The 24,201-nt window shown below is 36.6% G+C and overlaps 2 protein-coding genes across 3 annotated transcripts; both read right to left on the reverse strand.

The window, feature by feature from the left end:
• Window positions 1–587: 587 nt before the first annotated feature.
• On the reverse strand, window positions 588–8,051 carry LOC103714495 (two-component response regulator ORR26-like). 2 transcript variants are annotated; one of them, XM_008801761.6, is made up of 5 exons: window positions 7,601–8,051; window positions 5,072–5,224; window positions 4,560–4,946; window positions 4,300–4,376; window positions 588–1,916 (listed from the first exon to the last, which is right to left on the reverse strand). In XM_008801761.6, the coding sequence occupies exons 1-5, from the start codon at window positions 7,731–7,733 to the stop codon at window positions 876–878; spliced, it is 1,791 nt and encodes a 596-aa protein (XP_008799983.3). In that variant the 5' UTR covers window positions 7,734–8,051; the 3' UTR covers window positions 588–875. The 2 variants fall into 2 exon arrangements, with proteins under 2 accessions (XP_008799983.3, XP_088570147.2); XM_088714021.2 differs by lacking the exon at window positions 7,601–8,051 and having other exon boundaries at window positions 5,049–5,179.
• Window positions 8,052–18,912: 10,861 nt separating this feature from the next.
• LOC103714463 (uncharacterized) lies at window positions 18,913–21,111 on the reverse strand. The gene is made up of 2 exons (XM_008801717.6): window positions 19,691–21,111; window positions 18,913–19,180 (listed from the first exon to the last, which is right to left on the reverse strand). The coding sequence occupies exons 1-2, from the start codon at window positions 20,869–20,871 to the stop codon at window positions 19,066–19,068; spliced, it is 1,296 nt and encodes a 431-aa protein (XP_008799939.3). The 5' UTR covers window positions 20,872–21,111; the 3' UTR covers window positions 18,913–19,065.
• Between the last annotated feature and the right edge of the window lie 3,090 nt (window positions 21,112–24,201).

Consider the following 24,201-nt stretch of genomic DNA (forward strand, 5'->3'; position numbering starts at 1 on the left):
AATGTGCATAGCAATACATCTTTCCTTCTTACTTCAAGTTATTGTGGATATACTGGGTTACATGCACAAACTGGGAGTGCAGATTACTTTCCAACAATACTTATTCACAAATGGGGCGAAACAAAAGTATATGTGAACTCAAGATGGCCTCTATTTTTCTGCAACAGAGTTGCATGTATTTTTGTCAATCAGATAAGCTGTTGGTCTTCAAGTTCAGCCTCCTTGTGGAAAATTGGGATTTCAATGGTTCATATTACTTCAAAGTTCAGATAGAAAAATGATCGAAAAATTAAACATCTGTCCGGTGACTTATTGAGATATAAGGGGAGAGATGCTGATCTATTGTTACACAGAAAATTGATCTTTAAATGCATTGTTAAGAAATCCCAAAGAACGAACGAGGAACACCTAAATGACTTTTCCTTTACATGCTGAATGGTAGAACTAATGATATTCTAAAATCAGCCACTTCTTTTAGTTATCTGACAAGAAATATTAATGTAGAAATACACCTGTGCATTTCCATGTAGATGCTTGCGAATTTGTAAAAGTATAACAAGCTTGCGGTGTTCTCATGAAGTGCAATGTTACAATCAATCTATGCAGTAGAATAACATTTAAGGCGCCGTCATTTTCAAGGGTTAAAGATGTAGAATTCTCAACATCCATACATATCAAGTATATATTATCATAGTTTTATCTACGGTACATGCATGCCCTAATTAAGTGGTAAGACCATACATTTCAATCCATTGATCAGGTGCGGATGCTATCTCGCTAATTCCCCACCAGAGGAACCATATCATAACATATGGATGAGCAGTAGTATCCTTCTTCAGCAGAGGTTGATTTGAAGAAAGATATTCAAAGAGTGATTAGGCAAAAAGACACTCATCTATCATAGGGTAATCCACTGAGTCATACAAATAATCACAGTTAAACTCCAAGCCGTCATTCCAGTTACTGTAAACTTCTATCGCTGATGTTGAATCATTGTACTGAAATATCTCCATGCTATTCAGCCCTAGATTCTCAAAGCAACCAATGCCCTGAAGAGAACACAACTGCAACTCTTCAGGCAGAGACGCCAGATCTGTCTCATTTTTAAGGCTCAATTCTAGTGGTGGAGGTATCCGCCCGCTGCATGTTTGATCATAGTAGTATTCTTTCTTGTTTGTTTCTCCATCTTCTTCGCATGTTGCTCCGAAGTCTTGAGTACTGCTTAGACCACTATCAACTTGAACAGATACAGGGTTAGTCATAAAAGACATGGGTGATATAGCTTTAGAGTGGCTGCTTTTCTGATTTGTCTGAACTGGATTGAATTCAGAAAGACCAGACATATCATCCTCACTGTTGCATGTGATTGAGATGAGTGATGTAGGGGTATGAAAATGATCAACAAAACCCTGAGGTTCTTTGTCAGGCTTGGGCAGACATGAGCAGTCCTCAAACAAGCTACAACGTTCATGGTTATGTTTTGGACACTGCATAGATTGCACTACTGGAATACCTGCATTCCATGGCTGGTGCCTTGATATGGAAGGCTTCAGTGGCTTCATGTCAACAATTGGCATCATATCTTTGAAAGAAAGCAGTACTCCTAACTGAGAGACACCGCTGACCTTCTGAGAGTCAGGAACATCACTTAATAAAGCTTGTTTACGATCTGTAACTTGCAAAGACACTACTCCCTTGAAGTCATCTGCACAGGCATCTGGGGCGATCCCTTGCTCTGGGATTTTTTGATTTGTATAGATGTACTTTGAAGATGCACCATTTTGTTGCGTTTGGGTTGAGTTATGCAGGTCGAAGTTTTCTGAGACATCCTGGGAGCTGAAATCAGATTGCATATTTCCACTGAAAGTTCTTCCTTCATTCTGCTTCTGTAATCTACTCAAGTAGAGACGATATTTCTGCATGATAAATATGCTAAAAATACTTCATTTACTATTTGAGAAAAGAAGATGGAGACAACATCTCAAATTAAGTCATAACATACTCAGACCACTAGCTAATACCCTGATTAGATGTTGTATGTTATCAGAAATATAGTAACAAAGGTAAAAAAATGTATATTTTGCATTAAGAAATAAACAGAATATCTTTCCGTATACTATGACAGTTGAAATGTCGTCTCTTAATTACATGACTGAGTCTCATCTTACATCACATATTGCTTGTAGTGATTATTTGATGTCATTTCTTGATCATGGACTTAGGTTCTCCCTTTTCTTCCTTAATTCTAATATTATAATAATCAAAATTTTAAAGTTGATCTTCCACCAGAGAGTGATAAGCATGTATCAATTATCAGTTTCTCTACTCTTCTACTTACCATGATTTATAGCTTTCTTTATGTCTAATATACTAAGTAGCTCATAGACTCCTTGACCATGTCCTAGACAACCACAAGTTATCAGTAGCTATGGGGTTTGCTGCAAGTCTGAGGGAGGTGCTAACGATACGGGCGATATATGTGATTGAATTTAGTTGTATTTTGTATTAAAAAATACTCTAAAATGGTTCATGTATTGCATGCTTGTTTATATATGAACTGTGGCTTGAAAGCCTACATATTTTGGTTAGGATGTTAAATTGGCATCAGCTAAAGCTGACTGAGAAAAAGTAAACATAAATGTGGAAAATAAGTGTACATGTTGGAGTGGTCAACTAGAATAAATCTAATATTAAAGAAGATGCACCATAGAGTATGTTATTTGCACATGATATATTATTGACTGATGGGAAAAGAACAAGATCAAATGTTAAATTGGATTTATGATAGAAAGCTTTAGAAGGTAAGGACTCAAACATCAGCAAAACAAAAATAGAACATACAGAGTGCAATTCTAGTAAAATTAAAAAACAAAGATGAGGCCCCAGTTAAAATTGATGGAGTACAAATGCACAAAATGATTCATTTTGTTAGTTAAAATGCATTCTACAAAATAATGTAGAGAGTAGATGAAGACTTGTGTGATAGAAGCAGAGTTGGTTGCATGAAGTGGATAGATGCTTCTAGTGTATTATGTGATCGATGCATGCTTTGGTGGCTTAATGGAAAATTTTCTGGAACAACAACAAGGCCTGCAAAATTATATGGTTTAGAATGCTGAACGATAAAAAGGATCTAATAAACAAGTTGAATTTAGTCAAAATGAGAATGTGAAAGTAGAAGTGTGATAAAACTAGGAAGGATAAAGTGACAAATGAGTATTTAAAATAGCTACGAGAGTTGCGCAAGAGGAGAAAATGATAGAGAACAGATTGAGATGTTAGGGGTATTTTATTTGTGTTTAAGGACGCAAGGAAAGGAGGGGAAATCCAAGGTAACAGACAGTTTGAGAAAAGACATGGTAAACCTTCAAATGCATCCCAAGTAAATATAAATGAGAATGCCTGGCAAATTAGAATCCAAAAACAACCCTCGAATAGTTAGGGGAAGGTTGGATGGTTATGATCACACATTCTAACTAAAAGAAAAATTGTCCCTTTACTACATAATTTCCATAAACACACATTCAAGTCAATGCTAAAAAGTTCGGTTTTGTCTTTTGTTTCAGCAGTTTTGGTTCCAGTTTTTTAATTCAATCTGATTTTTAAAATAATTGAACACTGAAAATTCAGAAAAAGAAGAAAAATATAAATAAAATAGGTTAAGAAAAAAAAAACTAGTCATCACTTTAAAGTACATTTTATTGTTTGTTGCCTTCAGATGTATCATTTAATGGTTTTACATTGAGACAAACAAAATATTATATTTTAAAATAATAAGTAAAAGTCATATTTAGAGTATAGCATATCATTTCTTGTTTGCTGAGAATCTAACATTTAACCATCAAGCTACCAATGAGATTCAGGTTCTGTTCTAGTGAAAACTATGTTGAAAAATTCACTTGCCTCTAAATCTTTTTGGAGCACAACATTGTATTGCTTTAAACCTTCCCAAAACTCACAAACTATAAATTTAAACTAGATTAAATGTGTGCCAATATTTATAAAATGAATAGAAGGCCAAAAATTGGAATAGCTTATTTACAAAGTTTATATTGGTTAGTTTCACCAAAATTCTAAAATGGGACCAAGTTTTGGATTGGTCTTAGCTGGAAGCAAAACATTTTAATATAACTTTGAATTTCGGGTGAAACTTTGAACCATGTTTCGAGTATCTGTACGAGCTTTCCTATACAAGCCATGCAAGCATAGTCATTCATATTTATAAAGCTTTCATGATTGTTCACTGTAGTTTTCTAACAGTTTTTCTTGTTTAGGAATAGATACTGAGAGAGATCTTACCTGTAGGTGGCTGGCAACATTTTCCCTTGTTAATCCGGGAACATTCATCAAGTCAAGTATTTTCTTTGGACCAACTTCTGCAAGTACAAATAAATAATCATGACAAGTAAACATCATTGAAGAGGTTATAAAAACAAACATTTATGGGACACTTTTCAAAAGAGGTTATAAAATCTCGAATTCTACTCTGCACAGACTTCAGGTTAAAGAAAATGCAGAGTGCTTGAGAGGGCCATAGAAGTTTGCTAGCTGATACTTACTGTCAATTCCAATTTGGTTTACAGCATTCACAAATTTCTGATGAAGATCCACAGACCAAACCACTCTAGCTTTCTTAACAGTTGCAGGGTCACAAAATTCTTGATCAGGATGTTCTTTACTGTCCACATCTTTCCTTTTTCTTACAGAGTTCATATCTGTTCCATTCAATACAAGCCTGTCTTCAAAATCCTCAGGTCCATTTCTTATTTGAAGATCCTCATTGATATCATGACCTTCAATCTCTTTCACTTCGTGCATTTTCTTTCTATAAACATGTTGCCATATATTTTTTAGCTCCTTCATTCTCACAGGCTTAAGAAGGTAATCACAGGCACCATGTTGAACACCTTTCATTACCCTACTTGTTTCCCCATCGATGGACATCACTGCAAACATTTGCAAAATATGGTCATTGAGACTTAATGTACATATGAGTCAGATGGCTTAGGAAACTAAAGGGAAAAAGCATTCTATGGTCAGAAAGCTACGAATTTGGATATGGATAACTAACTGATGACTGGTAAATCCATCTCTAGCCCAACATGTTCGAGAAGCTTGAAACCATCCATGTCAGGCATATTGACATCACTAATTACAATGTCAAAACGATCTTTTCTTTCACGAAGCATCTCCAAAGCAACTCTTGCTAAGCCACATGTAGTAACTGCAGTGCACATGAAAAATTTGAAAAAATTGCATCATGAATCATGAGCATCATTACCCATATTGCAAAAAACACGCAGCTTTATATATCATTAATCAAATAAAAAATCCAAAGAAAAATTGATGTCAACATTTCAAGATGAGCAAAAGATATTCAAAGAGTAATAAAAAAGAGCAGCATTCACTAAATGAAGCCTATATTGGATTCTAGTATGTGATTGTAGGTCATATATACTTAAATGTCTTTAGTTTAAAAAGATATATATAGAAATAAGTGATAAAAAATATCTTGAGAAATTTAGCAACAAGATTGAACAATGAATCCATGATGGACTAGATACTGTAATTTTTGTAGGAATAAAAGGTAAAGAGTGTTATACTGGCAGCGTAAAGTACAGGAGATCCTATCATAAACTGAGAAGGACAAAGTGATCCTTCCGATAGGAAGATCAGAGAGCAGCTTTCTATCATAAGCAGAAATTTGAACAATTTGTTATAACCTTTTCAGGCACGATGTCATCATATAAAGGTCATATTAGACAATATAAATAAAAAATGTTTACATGTAAGTTAAAATACCAAAGCTGATCAAAATTCTCTATAAAAACCTTTTCTTTTCCTTTTTTGAATTTTCTGATAATGCGAGATTAGTAGGTGCCTTCTACCTAATTCAAAATGGAAATATATATCAGTGGAAGTGCAGGCAACCTTCTAGCCAAGTGCCATTGACACTTTCAAAGAATGCTTTGAACCACTGGCATCTATATCAGATCCAACAACCAAAGTTTCATAAAGCCACTTGAATTATTTGATGTTGTATTCTAGTAGGTCTGTCAATTTAGAGTTCACCCTAATTTGAAAGAATTATCAGCATACATATAGCAACTAAACCCTGCAAAAATTTTAGAACTTCTGAATACTAGGCTTTCAAAATTGCCAGCCAGTAAAGTTATTATACTAAATGCTGTAAGAACACACTGAATGAAGACAGAATGGCTCATCCTAATCTTCCAGTTGCATAAATCCTTTTAGTGAGAAAGTTTAGACACATAAGCTGCAGCTTTCAGTCAATTCATGCCCAGTGTGTGTTTCATTGAGCAGTCAAATGAAGAACAATCACTAACATTCTCACCAGTTCATTTTAGCAAGCCGTGTATACGTAAATGCAGCGATGGACTCTCATCATCCACTTGAATGATTCTCAAAAGTGTTACTTATTAACAAGGCACTGATTCCAGAACTAAATTGAGGGGAAAAGATTATCGAACTAGGTTCACTATGATACATGTAGACGTAACAATGGACTCTCTTCAATGTTTGCAGCTACAAAGATATGTGCTGCTTCCAAGTCATGTATAAAGAGCTCCTCTCAATACCAAGAAATCAATGATAAGCTTATGAATTCTATTAAATATTTGTTTGAAGTCTCCGACAAAGTGGCAATGCAGAACACAATAGAAAGTATGTATTCGCTCACCGACTTGCATAAGTATATATTCTTATCTAAATAGAAAGTAGCATATTTTAAAATATAAGTTCCTTGTAGCTTCATCTGTAAAATGTATTATAAAATAACATCCACTCAACATTGAAATGTAACAAAGATAAAAGAAAAGGCCTGTAGATTAACCCGTTACCATATCCTAAGACCAAGAATTCCTTTGCAAAACAGAAATCATATTACGCATATATGAAGTATTATTTGTACTTTGTTTAGAGACTAAATAAGTTCCTTAGCAATAGCATGAGATTTTCATTTTCCTGCCATGTTTCCCAAACTTCAACAACAGACAGTTGAACAAGGTAAAGAAACACTTCAAATTGTGACCATCTCAAGTAAACTAATATTCAATCACAAGATGGTAAAGTAAATTAGTCTGTCTCATTGTACCCTCTACAAGAGGTTCATAAACTCCTAACACCTTTCAGAGAGCCAGTTTAATGAACATCTCGATAACCGATGAGAATCTCTCACTTCCAGACTCTGTATTGAGAAAAATTCAACATACTTCAACCCCATCAACTTTACATGAATAGAATGAAGACCCTTAAAATAAAATCTATAAAATCTTCCAACTCTATCATCCAACCAGAGCATGCGCAAGGTGCCATTTCTCAGTATGCATAAACAAATTAGACACGATACAAATGAAAAAAGCACACGGTATTTGAAGCAAGAACCCCTTACCTAATTGAAAAGTTCTGATTACATATACTCGAAGCAACAACAAAATCCATCTTCTAGTTAGGAGAATACCAAAAACATAGAGAAGAATACCAAAAGCTCTCATTTTTGGAACTACTCCAACTGACCCTATTGAGCATAGAAAAAAAGAAAGCAGGTACAAGGAACCCATCAAAGCTGGGGCCAAACTACCTTCATAGGAGCACTTTCGGAGCATCTTTTCTAAAATTTTTAACCAGGTGGGATCGTCATCGACTACCAGAACTCGAAGCCCGACTGGAAAAGCTTCGGTCCGAGAAGAAACTGAGAGGTTTTCCATGACCATGGGCGCGTCCTCCTCAGGAGAAGAGAGCTAAGTGCTATGGTTTTTGGTCTAGGAGAAGAACTTGGGAAGTGGAAGGGAAAGGAGGATAGGGGGGTTCTTTGGGCGGCGGACTGCTCCTATAAGTGCTCAGGTTTTGAGTGAAGTGAGGTTGTTAAAGTAGTGGGGGTTTTTCCTAACGGTTATTGGCGCGCCTCTTAGTTAAATTTAACTGTCCTTGCGCCTCTCCCATTAAGTCAAGTTGCTTTTAATATTTCCATAAAATATAATTATAATGGACCAACATCATCTTAGCATGTAACATAGAAATTTAAGGAGAAACTCAAAATATCATTGAGTTACCTAACAGCAATCTACAACATGATCCATGCTTTTATTTATTTAATATACAAAGATGGTACGGATAAAATTAAGAACTATGGAAAAAGAAGTTTTTTTTTTGTGCGGCTTCATTTTTATGCACAACTAACTTTAGGCCATTTCGGATGGTCATAATAAAGTTTCTACTTTTTTTTTTAACAATAGTTAGTAAAGATGTGGACCCTTATTTTATTATAAATTATTAACAAATCATTTTAAAACTTGCTCCTTCCCTCTCACCTTCTGCCCTTCAAAATTCTCTCCATCTTCAACAAGAAGATCACCATTCAGTCAACTAATTCTCCTTTCCTTTTCTTTTATTTCAAGCCGATCATCCATTGAAGCCCTCTTTTTAGTCTCTTAACACGAGCGTTCTCTGCTTGCTTGCGCGTGCTTCGCATTTGTCTTATTCCTACATGTTCATTAACAATATTATGCCCCCCAACATGTTGTGATAAAAATACTTATTCTAACTTAGAAGAGAACATATAAATATCTCCAAAGTTTTGGTGACAAAGAAGATATTATATGAGAGAAAAAAAGGTGTGGGGGAACCAGCTCTTCAATCCAGACACGTGCTCCTCTTTTCTTCAGTTAACTAGGATTTTTCCAAGGCCCCAAAGTGGAATTTGGAATGTTATAGGGCAAAGTATCCACAGGTAAAGCTGCTGATGGAAATCATAAAATATTATAAGTGGGGGGGATGGAATGTCTATTTGTTAAATCAGCACTCATAAAACCCATTACTTGGTGGATTCCCTCATAATTCAGAGCATTTGATTGATGTACTTGGGTAGAAAGCTTAATTCCTTTTTATTATTATTCATAAATGAATGGCCTCCAAGACACACTTTAGTAAAGAGACCATAAGATCCTATGAGACTGCAGGGAGTCCAGACACCACAAAGCTTTCTAACCAATGAACTTGGTAGATTCCTCTTTATCTACTCCCTTTAATTTTCATCATTCTAAACATCTTTCTGAATCAAATTTTCATTATGCTAAACATCTTTAAGAACCACCTTAAAGTTGGTTTTTTTTTGTTGTCCTTTTTTCTTTGGTGACCCAGTCATATCACAAGGCATATTTATCCATAGACCCCAAACATTGCTTCTGGGGTCTCACACACTTCTTTAATTGGCCATCTTTCTACTGAAATGACATTCAATCTCAGTATATTAGCTTCCGGATGATGATAGGAGCTCAACCAATATACAGTAGTTGAAACATTTGCAGGATTACTTCTCGAAGTTCCTAGTGATGAGGTGACAAAGCCACAGGCTTTGCCTTTCGAATGTGGGACTAAAAAGGAAATGCCCACTATCATGTAACTTTGATTAAACAAAACATTATGGCTTGGTTGGGGAGGGGAGGGGGGCAAAGGGATAGAGGAGAAGAAATCATGCTGCTTATCTGAAGGTATAGCTTCCTTTAAAATAACCAAAAGCCAGGAATACTTCTTTGCCCATTTGATACTTTCACGTGGGAATGCATCGCTTTTGAAGTGGTGAGGAAGTGATTGAATAATTTATACTCACCCTGGACCATGACCACTATGGATAAACTGTAGGGAAATTTTCCAAGTGAAAGCCATCCAAAGAATATGCCAATGGTTAATGCTCAACAACCATTAATCTAAGCTGGGTCGCCTCTCATTAAAAAGCCATGAATGGATTGGCCAAAAAGAATTATTTAAATTAGCCGTAGCATTGGAAAAACTCATCTTTTTGATGGTCCAAATTTGGAAATTTATCGACCGGTCCGAAGGAAATATCTCGAATTGAGTTAGATACAACAAGATAACTACCTTAAAACTCCCCCTAACTTTTAAGGAGTGATTAGTTAATTCATTGCCACCTTTGAAACATAACACCTGGGGAACCAAAGAAGACTTCATTGTACTACTAATAGAGGCCACTAATATGTTTACAATCTTATAACTAATCAGAAGCTGATTTTTATTATATTGTTCAGCATACCGACCTCGAGGGATTTTAAATGTCACCAAGATTAATTCATTCATCCCACTCCAGAAATCTAGAAATCAAGATATTTCACAGCCTAAAGGCATTTAGTTGCTGCTGAAGAATAATGTTTAACAGTGATCAGTTGCTTGCGTATCAAACTCTGGGAACTGCCATTGTTCCATATTTTTGGAGTTCACTTCAAATAGGTGATGGGAAGGTTTCTAGTCATCACTGCTTTTTTTTTTTTTTTTACTTTTTCCTCTGGGGAAAAAATAGTCATCACTGCTTTCAAATTCCAAATGTTTGTGGTGAGAAAAATCTAGTGTGGTGGTGCCACCAAACATGGGTCATTAACTAGACTCTCACAGACCACTCTATTGTTTCTCTTCCTATCAGTGGGATTCCAAGCAATGTCAGCATAGTTTCCAGGGACTCGGACCCAGTCTTCCATGGGAATGTTACAAGTGATTATGTCCATTAAGATATAAGCACAACTGCACCAACCAAATGAGATAGCAATCACCCAATGATTGTCCCAGCTGGTTCTCGGGGATCAGAAGCGCCGGTTTGATAAAAAAAAAAAAAAAATGAAATGCCACCCAAGATTGTGATCATATAAATTTTGTCTGCCATCTGTCTCACTAATCACAACCTGCTAGAACATTAAACATGGAGACAAGGATCAAAAGAGCATTTCCACCTGATCTTTTAGAGAGACCATTTTCCTAACGATGATGGCGGCGACGGCAATGACAAATAAGGAAATAGACATACTTCATGTGCTCATCTACCAATCTGCTTAATAACATCTGTATAATAATATGAAATCGAATTTTGATGATTCAGCATGATAGTGCAGAATATGAAGGAATGGATTATAACATTTGATTTATATTGAATTGGTTGGATGAGGCTTGTTGTTTTCTTCATAGTCAGATGAAAAATTAAATCCTCCGCTTAATCTTTAGGAGCACTGAAACAGAATTTAATGGATCACCATCATCAAGAACCAGTTGCCTAAAGAAACTATTTATACAAATATACAAGGCCAAAGGAATCACAGGACCTTAGCTACTGGAAACCTGTTGGATGCAGGAATGTAGAAGTGAATCTCTGAAAAAACGAGCAAGAAAACACTTAAAAAGCAGGTGCAGGGTTTAGTTTCCGAGAAGATTCAAAAGCAGGTGCACCACCCTAAATGAAAGATTCCTGCTATTAAGAGATATACATAATTTTATAGCTCAGTCATTTAAATTGCAAGACTGATATAAGCCGGAGTTCTTTGTTCACTCCCTCCCTTTAACATCTCATATATGCTTACCTCAATTTAAATGTGGACAAAGCCTTCACTGAAAACCATATCCAAGTGGAAACTCTAATCCTGCTAATAAGGAATCAAGAGTTATTTACTCTAGCTGTATGATAAGGGGAAAAAGACTGTGTACAATTGCAGGTAACAAATAGACCATTTTGATTGAGATCTTAAAAAATGTAGATAGATACTAGGCTTAAATTTAACTAATATTATTATTGTGTCTCATATTTTTTGGTTGATCTGTTGTTTTATTGAATTATTTTATATAGTTAATCAGTTTTCTGCAAATAAGCCTGAACACAATAGGCTTGCAAAAGTAAATTAAAGCTCAGCATGGCTCAGTAACCAGACCATTCAAGCTCAGTTTGTTTAACAATCAAGTGCAGCCCCAATATATTGTCAACTTCATTTTCAAGTCATACACCCCTATCGTATAACAAGCCAAAGTTGAGCAGCTTAGTATTTGGCTCAACTCACTTTCAACCCTATAAATAAGTCACAAATGTTATTGTTCCCCTGCAATTTTCTTCATTGTTTAGGGCATATTGCCAAAGAGCATGTTTTAGTCCTTATTTTGAAAAGGATTAGTAAAAGTCATACTTTAGGTACACCATAGATTAAAATTTTTTTATGCAATATAAAATGACTGAAAATCTTCTATGACCTTCGTTGTGAGAAATTCTTACAATCCAAATAGATGGCAAATTTTAATAACCTGTACAACGCCAATTCTCTGTGGAGGTAGGTTTTCAACGAAAATAAAATCACATCAAGATGCTTCTTTGGGCCTATCTAAATCTGTCATATTTCCAAGCTGTGTTCAGGCTCCAATAAAGCAATTAAGAGTATACTGTCATAGAATCTATTGCCAATTAGTTTTAAAGTAAATTCAAAAGCTTTATGGAGTCCACACTACGCTGTTTTTAAGAAGTGCTATATTTTGTTAGGAAGGATTTGGAAGTATCATAAATTCGGTACTTAAAATTCTTTCAGTTAAACTTTGTGATTGAAAAAGGAGAAAGAAGATTTGTAACCAATTTCAACAAAAGCTAATGAAGCGTGTAATTCTTCTTCCCATCCATTTGTCTGTTTTCTTTAATTGTCATAAACAATTGCCCGAGAGTCAAAGAGTATACTCTTGTTCTGCATGCAGATTTTCTATAGAAAGTGTCCAAATTTGTCTTGTTTTTGATCTAGACTATTTGTTGAGATCAACTGTCCCAAATATGTTTGCAAATTACAGTCATTTGAGCAACTAATCATATACTGGAGATGTCGTCTCCAATATTTTTCGATTTCCATCGAATTGTGCATGATGGTCAATAACAATGTCCTATAGAGCACCATTAGCACATTGATCATGTAATTGACACCCTGCAGGGGCATAACAGACACCATGACATACGCAGTGTGAGCGACATATAAAGGTAATTGTAGACATATGTAAAGCAATTAGATGGCCACAAAGAAACCAAGATCTTGTGGAAGGCTCCAATAAGATCATATCCTACCTGATGCACCTAGGAAAATTAGATGCAATGCCAACTAAAAATTCAGTTAAAGCAAAAGGTTTGATTGATTCAGATTTGCCCAAAAGACAATTAAGATGAAGATCCTGCACTTGAAGAGAAGAAAGCCACCGCGTAAGGAGGCCGTGTTTTAAGATCCAATAGGCAAAGGACCATTTAAGATCTGCTGGTCAAAAGAGACCATGGTTGAGATTATATTTTGCATCACAATAGTAAGTGAATCACAAGATTTGATCATTGCACTCACAAATAAGCTAGTGATCATGTTATCTAATCCTTTTCCCAATAGTTTTGCCACATGATGATTATCAAAGTTATCATAGCTATTTTTTCCTTTAATTTCAGTTATTTATGTTTAATTCCGTGTTAATGGACTTCTAATTATACAATGACGCAAATCAAGATTTCTGTTAGATTTAAGATTTTGTTAATTTGAATTGGGTTCATATATAGCTAACATCATTAACCCAGGTCTAATCGATGTGACCCAAGGTGGGCCTCGATTGGGTCAAAATCAACTCGTGCATATTTACTAAGCATTATAAATTATAACTAAACATGCAGAGCTAGCAGAAATATCCATTTTCCCATTCTGAACATATACCCAATGCAAATAAGTTATATTTTGCCATACCTACCTTCTAGAGTAACATCAGTTAGGATCAAACTCTGTAGCAGCTGTTCGGATGGTGCCACCAATAAGATTCAAGTCTACTTCTACATAATTAAACCCTTGAATTTTTGCTATCCAAAGCAAGAAAACAAGCTTTCAAGTATTCATTGTGCATATTGTTTAATTTGAATCCTGAAAATCAAATAGCTAAAGTATTAGAAGGAAAGAAAAATATAAGTATGTAATCTTAAATAATTCTTGATCACTTCCAATAATAATGCCACAAATGTGAGATGAAGAATGAGATTATTGCAAGGTTTGAAAACTCGATTTTAGTTTTAACTCTGGCTGGGTTTGTGAAGTTCCAATTTGGCCGTCTCAGTGGTTTCGAAAGTTCCGTATTCCAAGTTCCCAAAAAAAATTGAGAAATTTTTTGAAAAATATAGATCAAAAATAGAATAAGCCAATATATTAGACAAAAAATTAAAGTATTTTGTGTTATATACATTCCTTATTTGTGATTCGACAATCTTAAGCTGAAGATATTATTTCATGAGTAACTGTGAACATTATACATATAATATGAAATTTTCTTCTTGAACTTCATATGTCAGAAAGTACATGATAGGCCAATTTTAAAGCCTTTTAGTACCAAATACATTCAAATATTTTTTCTTCAATTTTTTATTTAAAAATAGATTAAATTCTTAGACTTTTGAAGTGCCTACTTCATCATTTGTATGTAGTTAAAGAATGTTATTTATTTTATATAAAACCAAATATTATATTCTTGAAACATCTTGGATTTATTTGTTTAAATTAGTCCTTTTATAATGTTGTAATAAGGGATCTTTTGATACCTTGGCCCCAGGATCGCCGAACTGGTACTAATAGGCGTACCAGTTGGCGCCTGTACCAGTTCGGTACCAGTTCAGACAAGTACCGAACTGATACCACTAGTTCAGTCCGGTTCACGCATCCAAAAGCTCCAAAAAAATTGGAACCGGTTCGGGCCGGTACGAGCTCGTACGGTTGGCCGGTTCGGGCTGGTACGAGCCAATTCGGGCCGGTACCAGTTTTTAACGCCGAATTGGACCGGTCAGAGCCGGTACTGGTTCGGTACGGGCTGAACCGGCCGGCACGGGCCGGTTCAGCATTCCTTGCCTTGGCCTGTCAAGGTTATATTCATTACCAGTCAAGCAAAAGAAAAAAAAATCATTGAAAATTATATGACACATCCTATGTACTTAAAAAAATAAATATATGGCTCCAATGTAATTATAAACAACAAAAACAGAATTGAAAAAAAACATTTATAGTTAGTTTATCAGTTTTGGCTAAAATTGGCCAAAACCATTGAAACAAATAAGTTTCGGTCAAAACTAGATGATAGTACCAACACCGCCCTAAACCTGAATTTGGGGTAAATTTCGCTTTAGTCTTGGTTGAGACTAATCAATGTTCACTAAAAATGATTGATTTCAGCCGAAACTTAAAACTTTGGATTATCATTGAGGGGTAAATATATATTATGAAAACATGATATGAAAGCTAACAAAAGCGACGTATGGATTATAGGAAACCTTTTTATAGGATTTCATTATCAAAGCAGCATGAGCACTATAATGGACAATAGCAATATGAATGAAAAAGAGATGCTTTGGCAACTTGGCCAATTCTGATTAGCGCCTTCTTTAGGAAGGTTTCCAAAGTGGCAGACCACAAGCACCACAGAAATGATCCTTAGTTACCGGAAGCGGGTAGGGTGCTAGTATGGTGAAGATATTCTTTTAAAAAAGTTAATAAGAGAAAATTTAGGAAGTGAGTGTTGGGATGAGTTCCCCAAGAGTTTTGGAAGCACGTTCTGGGCCCTAAATGAAAAATTCCTGCTATTAAGAAATGAACATGTTTAAAATAGTTTATAACAAAGGTTTTCGCATACAAAATACAAAGACTTCCACACATAAGATACAAATCACGCTAGAATAAAGAAAAAAAGATAATTTTCAGACATTTTTGCTTCCTAATAATTAGTTTTAAAGGACAAGTGAAGGATTTGTATATGTATGGAATTGCACAATATTTTTGTTTATTAACAATCTGTAATATCTTTGACCAAAAAAAGGGGAAAAACTGCCTCAATTTTCTAGGAGTGCTAACAATCGAAATACTTGCACTTTGTAATATAATCTAAAAAGATTGTACATCTCAAAAGAGTCATGATCACCGTAACAATATTCTCCAAATTATTGAAAAATATTGAATTATTCTTGAATTTTCCCTAGGCCATTGAGGGGGTCTACCAACTAGCCGTGGCTCGGCCTTTTCACAACCTTGCTTTTTGGTTATCCAACTTTGAGCAATATGTTGGATTATCCAAATTCCAAATCTTTATCTCTAGCTATCTTGTTCTTGAGCATTGAACTATTGATTGTAATAGGCTGTGATGGGTAACATTTTAAGCAAACTCTGAAGGAATAAACATTTTTGGATGACCAATAATAGGCATCTTGGATTCAACATATTAAAATTTTTATTAAGAATATCATAAATCTCATAATCTTGATATCATACCCCAAACCAGTACTATGTCGGTATAGCGACGATACACCTGATACAGGGTTGGTTCAACATAATGACACTTGGTACATCCCCCATACCGAGTTTTGGTTTGGTAACAGTATAGTATGGTATGCCCAGTACGGTAATGGTAATCCACTATGGGGTGGTATGCACCGATACTACAAACCTTGAATGCAAGTATGGTAACCACAACCCATCTTCAAGAGAAAAAAAGAACATAGATTTAATATTCTCCATTTTCATATATAAATGGCCATGATTAGTAAGTCTTAATGAGAGCATGTGTGTGTTCAATAGGCTATAACATATAGTAGATGTGACAACACAAGATATCGTATGCTTAAAATGCTAAACATTGATGAGTTATGTCCATGTGTAAGTGAACACACCATTTCCTAGTAGTAAGTGGGACCGACACAAATTAAATTAAGGTCCCATTGCAAAAGAGAAGTTGTGGATCAAAATGCCTTTTGCCTAAAGAAAGGTGCATAGAAATCATGTCTCAATATAATTTTACAAAATGGAAAGTAAAAATACATATAAACAAACATAAAAAATAATGAAAAGTCGAGATCCTCAAGTTAGAATTTTTTTCGTACAATCTCTTTTATAAATTTTGGAAAAAATGTTATATTTATAGGTTCCAAAGAGCAAACACTTATTTTCAACTACTTCAACATACTAAGAAGAAAAACTAATGAAACAAGTCTGCCATTTCTCCAATAGATCATACAGCCAATTTTCAACTAAAATACAACACTAGTTGTGCAAATATGTGAACATAGGTTATATATTGTGCTTCAATACATAACAAGTTGGTAATGATATATTCATGGTTCATCATCAATCATGGTATATGAGAATAATAATGACAAAATGCCAACTGAACAACCAATTGTTACACAAGTAGGCACCCTAGCTAAATGACAAATTTGCTAAAAACAAGCTAGCTTTTGACGTCAAAAATTTCTTTTTAGTTTTTAGCCAACACTGCTAATACTGGATTTGGACACAGCAAAACTGCTAGAATACAATCTATCCATCCCATCAAGACCAAAACCAAAACTGGATTTTCAGATCTTGTCAAAGGATGCTTCTTGAGAAACTTATAGATCCCAATGTAGAACATTGACGTTGATCTAATTATCTATTATATTTTCTAATATTGAATCTTAAGGCGTCTATTTGATTCCTAGAGGTCTTTTCTTGTTATAATGTTCTAAGGGGAAGTTTTTTAAGTTTTTGGGTGTTTGATCAATGATTGTTATAGTTAGAGTCTTATTTATAATCCCTTTTGTAGAGATTTAGGATCTAATTTGAACTTTTGCTTCATGCTAAACCTCGACACAGATACAAGCCCACCTTCGTTTTCAGTTTCTTGGCTATATAATAGAAAGTCTTCTCAAGTCAAAAAAGGTAGCTTAGAGTTTAATTCCTTAAGGAAATAGGTTTACATGAAGCATATTTTACATGATAAGATGTACAGATAGGGGTGATTTATGGTTCTTCTATACTGTTGGAGTTTAGAGGAAAGCTTTTCCAATATAATGCATGATCTATTGACATTTAGTGAGTCTCCTTTGACTGGTGGAGGTTCCTTCATTGTTAAGTTTAACCCTGGACCATTCATTATAAAAGATAAATACATAGATAAGATTTTTCAAATGCTTGATCAAATCATGGTCAAGCTAGTAGCTTATTTTCTGTTGATCAATAATCAGATTTACGACATAGAGAGGCATTTCTAGATTTGAAACCACTGCAGCTACACCAACTACTCTGAGTTCACCAAAACTGAAATTTAATAACTATAGCAAAAGGTCTTCCTGAAGTGGTCTAAATCTATGGTCCACAATCAAAACCTGGGGATACAAAAGGATGATATTAGAGTATGGTACCATTTTAGTCACTGCTTTTGGAACCTCTAGTAGATATATGATACTGCGCAAGCATATTGAACAAATCTACAGCGCACATAATTGAAACATAAATAACCTTATGGAAATATTCACAGTCAATAATGCTTTTCATACCAGAGATTAGTTAGTGTGTTATCTCTCCCAATAAACAGCGTAAAAAGGGAAAGATATCCCATAATGTTATTCTTAAAAGGCTGACTGGAAATCATCTGCATGATATGGCAACTTTCAAGTCCAGAGATCTGGACAGCACTTACAAAACTAAATAAGAACAAGACAAACACCAAGTGACATCATACCTGAAAACTTTACATAGATATCCTTTCTGATGATTCTGTCTTTTACTCCAGAAAATGAAGTAACTGCAAGGATGTCAATATTGTTATGACGATTTTCTCATAGTACTTCCTTGGCTTCAGAAGACTTATCCATTTCTCTTCTTTCAAGAGCATCATGATTTGGCCCATTCATCCTCAGGTTCCAATTTCTAGGCAGTAACCTGTATGAAAACTTTCAAATGACTCCACTAGCAGGTTCATTCAAGAAACCTTTCCTGTTAGCAATATCCATTTTCTGCATCATTAGTTTGGATAGGCAAGTCTATGGACAAGATTGGGAATTCAACATCATCAGAAAAATAGAAATTTGTGACAAACTTTGGCCCAATCATCTCTCGTTGTCTAACAAATACCATGAATTATCTGACATCCAACAAAAATAAAGCAATAGACATAGAGTATAATCCACCAAGCTATCCCCTTGAACTATAAAAATTGAACCTCCAAATCACCAAGAGTAGTTAAACTTAAAGCATATTCTTCACTAATAAGGCTTGTTAGGAAAAAAAAATCAATCAAGGGACTCATTGTGCATATGAAAAGTGTCACTCAGGGGGATAAAAACTTGTAAAGGAAATAGATTGAAGTATAAAATAAAGAACAGGATCCAGAAACCTGGCATAAACATCCATACGAAGAAAAAAAAGGAAGCAAAGGATTAATAACTACATATATATATATATATATGTCCATCTTCATCATGGAACCAAACTATTTGTTATCCCAATCCTTCAATTTCTTGCTTCCTTTAGGTTTTGCAATAGGCGCATTCATGCCTGCCATTTTAGTGTTGTACTTTGCTCGAAGAGGACCATTAGTGGCCCACCTGTAATAACAGAAAAAAAAAAGAACATTAGTAGAAAGTCAAGATACTTGTCAGGTATTTCTGAATGAAAGAAGCAATCAAGATCATTAGCTAGGCTCTGCAAATGTTTTTCACCCCAAAATGATGGATGATATTGTTCAACACAAATGTAGCACATAGAGAAATGATATTTGTTAGTATAGCTTTAGCAATGATTTGTTGACATTCGGAATGAAAGAAGCAATGATTTGATGTAAAATGCATTAGAGGGATCTACAAAAATGTAGCACATAGAGAAATGATGTTTGTTAGTATAGCTTTAGCAATGATTTGTTGACACGAACATGGTGTGCCTATGATTCCATATGGAATTTTTTTCTATATTGTAATCTTAATTCTGTTTTTCTCCAGATATTTGAACATAAACCTTAAGAACACTACCACTATAAGAAAGAAAGGGGGAAAAACATAGAACTAATGGGACTGATGGCACAATATAAGTCAATAATCTCAAAGAGCCAAAGTACTTACGGAGTGTTCCAATCAGTTGTATCCTCATTAACAAGATGAGTCCATTTGGTCCTTCCACTGCGTCCAAAGTGCTTGACTTGCATGACCTTCGGTAGTATGGTCTTGTCCATCTTATCTTCCCCTGTTGGTGCCGAGAAATCACGTGTGTAGATACCATCTGAACCTGCTGTAGCGGCACGTTCATCAGCATCCGACTGGAAGAAGGCACCCTTATGGTAGTACTTCTGCATGAACTTCCACTTCTGCTTGGGTTGGGGGAGTGGCTTCGGATTCCTCCTCTCCCATTCCCGCCGCTCCTCCTCCGTCATGTTCCTCACCTTCTCAATTTCTTCCTTCTCCTTCAATCTTGCCTCTCTGTCCTCCCTGTCCCTCTTAATCCTTGCAATCTCTCTAGCCTTCCATGCCTCATACTCCTCAGCCTCATTTACCTCATCATCCGTGTCAACATCGGCAATGTTTGCCTCTGCCTCCAAATTCTTCTGAATTTCTTCATCTTTCCTTATCTCCTCCACCACAATCTGCTTTGTCTCGACCTTTCTTTCCTCTAATTTCCTCTTCACCAGCTCTTCAAGACGCCTCTCCTCCTCTTCAAGCCTCTCCCTCTCTGCAATGGTGTCCCGCTGCGATTTCGGAATAAAGACAGGTTTCACCATGGCAATACCCATTTGCTCCTCCTCTGAGTCTGTTTCATACTCTGATTCCTCCTCCTCCTCCTCTTCAGCTTCTTCCTCCTCTTCTTCCGGGGGAAGGGCAGCCTCTTCCTGCTCCCTCTGAAGAAGCTTCTCTCTTAATCTCCTCCTCCTCTCCTCAAATGCCTCGTCATCCTCCTCCTCCAGCTCCTCCAGCCGATCCTTCTCCTCTTCAATGGTGGATATTATCTCCGCTTGCCGGATCCGCCTATGATCAGCCCTCACTTCCTCCTTGTTATCCACCCTGCTCTCCGCCAGACGACGCAGCCTGCGGTCGTCTTTCTGGGCAACATCAGAATCATCGCGAGTCGGAAAGGCCTTCTCGAGAGCGGCCAACCTCGCGCTCCGGATATCGGCATCCTCCTCGACTTCATCAGCCCATTCCGGGGCCTTTCCAGGCCAGTACCTCTTGACCTTGGTCTGGCCAATCTTCCCCCTGAGCTTATCACGGACGGCAATCGCCGAATCACTGATACCCGCCGTCACAGACATCTCCTCCTCCGAGTTATCTTCTGGATCTAAAGAACAACGATGGGATCGCCTTTCCCCTCCCTGGAGATTTCGATCAATCAAGAAACCCTAGCTTCCCTTCTTCGTGACGATGACAAGCGAGCACTGGAGAATATGTCTTGCGAGGGTTTCCGCACTCCACAGGCGGAAATCTGCGAGTCACACGGTGAGTCGGTGAGGGGAAATCCCGATTGCACCAGGACGTCAAAACCGACTCACCCACAAGCACCCAAATTTGAACCTCAGTTTTAAGTATCTCGTCAAAGATGGATGTGATCCAATCTTTATTTATTTATTTATTTATTTATTGTTACACCGACTACCCATCCCACTCTGGTGTAGGTATGGCCAACCGAATCAAAAGTAAGAATCTGGCATAGCGGTGCTGGAAGGACCCCCTGATGAGTCCAGAAGATCTTTTCAGAATGCTGCGCCGCATAGGTAGCCACCCAGTCAGCAGCTCGGTTTGCCTCCCGACAGGCATGCACAATTGAAAAGTGCTACATCCTCCCAATATCTGATAGATGTGATCCCATCTATCAAGTTATATCACACTCTCGATTTAATTTTCTTAGGGTAGTCTATTTTGGTAACCATAAAAGAAATGATACGGGTATTAAAAGAAGTATATAGAACACGTTATTACGATTTAGGCCCTGTTTGGGGAAGCTTTTGGAGAACCAAAAAATACTTTCTGACCATGCAAAAGCATTTTTAAATGAAATAGGAATATTTAGTAAAAATTTTGGAAAGCTATTTCAACTTTTTCAAAAAGCTAAAAACAGTTTTTTAGAAAAAGCTTCATTTTGAAGCTTTCCGAAAAAAATACTTTTAGCCTCGGTTGGAAAACTCTACTTTCCAAAGCTCAACTGCCAACAGCTCCTCCAAACAGAGCTTTAGAGGACTCAACCACTTGGATATGATTTTTTATTTTTTTATTTCAGAAGGAGGGAGTAAATATTTAGAGCCCATAACGAAGTTGTCCTTGCTAGCCTTAGCATTATTACCCCAACCAACTAATCCCTAGCCTAATTTCCCTCCCTACAGAGATATGAAATCTCAAATGAAGCTAAGATCATCAACCATAGTCCATGCATCGAATAACAACATGTTGTGCCTCTTGCCTATAGTAGGGGTTTGCCCAGAAGCAATGAATTTAAATAGACAATCTAAAACCCTAATAAAATTCTGCATAAAATAAAATTTTATTTGTAGGATCCATAAAATTTCAGTTCTCAAGTTCTTATAAAAATAAAGTTTTCAAATTTCTATATTTATGCCTAATAAAAATGTGCCTAATTTTTTTATTAATGAACGGCCCTCCATCAGAAAGAAGCAAGCGAAGATTGAAACAACCAACCACCATTGGAACATCCTTTATTTTTCCTTCAAAATCCCTACTGGACTCCGCACATAGATCTATAGTTAAAATTTTGTAGGAGTTTTAGGTGTACCGAACTATGTCATCAAAGCCACCAAGGTGGTAGCCCAGTTGGAACGGGGCGTTTACTTCCAACCAAGTGGTTCCAGGTTTGAAACGCGCGGGCGTCGATTAAATTTGGGGACCGAATGCTCCACGCCTGGACACGGGGTCTGGAAGTGCTACTGGTCGGCTGGTAGCCTGGGTGGTGTCAGGTGTAACGTACTCACACGGAGGGTCGGGTCGGGTAACCGAGCCAGCTCACGAGTGGGAGGGTATAAGTAAAATAGGTCGGCGTGCCCAACACACGACCCGATTTGCCCGCATTGAACATTCTCCTGGCGGGGTGGGGAGCCCAGTGGAAGCTGCTACGCGGGGGTGGGCTTGTCCCTTCTTCCCCCCTTCTCCTCTTTTTTAGCAAAAAAAAAAAAAAAACTATGTCATCAAACCATCTACTGTATCGAATCTCAGCATCTAATCTCTCCCATAGTCTCAAATTTCTTTTGCATGTCAGTTCTCTTCTACATCATTTCATTATCAGACTTCCGATCACAAAATATCCATTCAATATTGTGAATCATCTAGGAGTGCATATTGGATCCCTTTTAGGTGTATCCTGCACCATGAGGCCCATTGCGTAATTAAAAAAATATTCTCTCTTTAATTGGTCACAATCCATCCAATGATGAAGTTATTTATTGCACTAATAAAAGCGTGGGCGTAAACCTGTTCACTGCAACAACTAGTTTTATTACGGAACAGCTCATGATGCTCATATCGCACCTCTACATCTAGCATTGTATAAACCTCATACAATAATTGTCCTAGTTCTATGTATCTTTTGTTCCATTTCTTCTAGAACAATCACAAAAACTTTTTTAATTATGAATCTACTACCAGGAATTCAATGCTGACACGCAAACTTACTACCCATGAATGAACTCATATTTATTCACAAATCTTCATGTAGGAAGAATTGGACTACATATTTAGTCAGTGCTTTGAATAAGTGTGATATGTTTCATAAGGTTGTCAAACATGGTAGGAGCTAAAGTTCTATCGTGGGTCACTTATAAGACCACTGACAGGCGGACCTTCCAGCATGCAAACAAATATACTCTATCTGCATTGAAAATTAAATGTAACGCAAATTTTACAATGGAAAAGAGGGCACTGAACGAATTCCACCTACCAAGTATTCTTTACGCCACTAGATATAAATATTCCTTGCCCTGAACGTATTCTTTCGGTGGAAGCGTTGCTGGTTCGCTGGTATCGAGGTAGTGCTGGGATGATGTACTCACACGTGGGTGAGGAATCCAGTGGGAGAAACCTATGGGTCGGAGAGGATACACGAAAACTTGCAGCCTGCATCGAACATTTTCTGGTGGAAAGGGGGCCAGTGGGGGCTGCTATGCAGGTGAGGTTTCCTCTACCCCTCCTATCTTTGACCAAAAAAAAAAAAGAAAAGAAAAGCCAGACTTCTTCTCTTGCTAGTATGTTCGATAAATAAAAAATAATATTCATCCGTCTCAATACTCTCTCTTTCAATCTAGATCGCAGACACATAGCAATAAAATGTCGCATTTCACTCTTTCACCACTTTGATCAATGGGAGAATAGCATTCACTTTTTTTTTGGGGGGTGAAACGGCAACTCACACGCGCCGGATATGGGTACAACCAACAAAATTAAAAAAAAAGCAAATAACACATAGACTGGGGCATAGATACATGGTCCCCCCAAATGAATCCTTTTAAATGGTGGACCGCAAATGAGGCCACCCAGTCAGCCGCGCTATTTGCCTCTATGTAGACGTGTATGGTGCTATTCGCCTCTCTGTAGATGTGTGTGGCCCAGGAGAGACCATCCTCGTTTAAGAATAGCATTCA

Source organism: Phoenix dactylifera, chromosome 18, assembly GCF_051530095.1.
Source record: "Phoenix dactylifera cultivar Ajwa chromosome 18, Ajwa_hap1_PhDact_Kaust_v1.1, whole genome shotgun sequence".
Classification (NCBI taxonomy): domain Eukaryota; kingdom Viridiplantae; phylum Streptophyta; class Magnoliopsida; order Arecales; family Arecaceae; genus Phoenix; species Phoenix dactylifera.

What these genes read in the sequence shown, in the direction of transcription:
- LOC103714463 (XM_008801717.6), bottom strand. Translation starts at nt 20,871, where the DNA reads ATGTCTGTGACGGCGGGTATCAGTGATTCGGCGATTGCCGTCCGTGAT. An exon ending in ACAACTGATTGGAACACTCC is followed by an intron (nt 19,181 to 19,690) that starts GTAAGTACTTTG and finishes CTGTTATTACAG; the next exon opens with GTGGGCCACTAATGGTCCTC.
- LOC103714495 (XM_008801761.6), bottom strand. Translation starts at nt 7,733, where the DNA reads ATGGTCATGGAAAACCTCTCAGTTTCTTCTCGGACCGAAGCTTTTCCA. An exon ending in CCGAAAGTGCTCCTATGAAG is followed by an intron (nt 5,225 to 7,600) that starts GTAGTTTGGCCC and finishes TGTGCACTGCAG; the next exon opens with TTACTACATGTGGCTTAGCA. An exon ending in ATGTTGCCAGCCACCTACAG is followed by an intron (nt 1,917 to 4,299) that starts GTAAGATCTCTC and finishes TTTATCATGCAG; the next exon opens with AAATATCGTCTCTACTTGAG.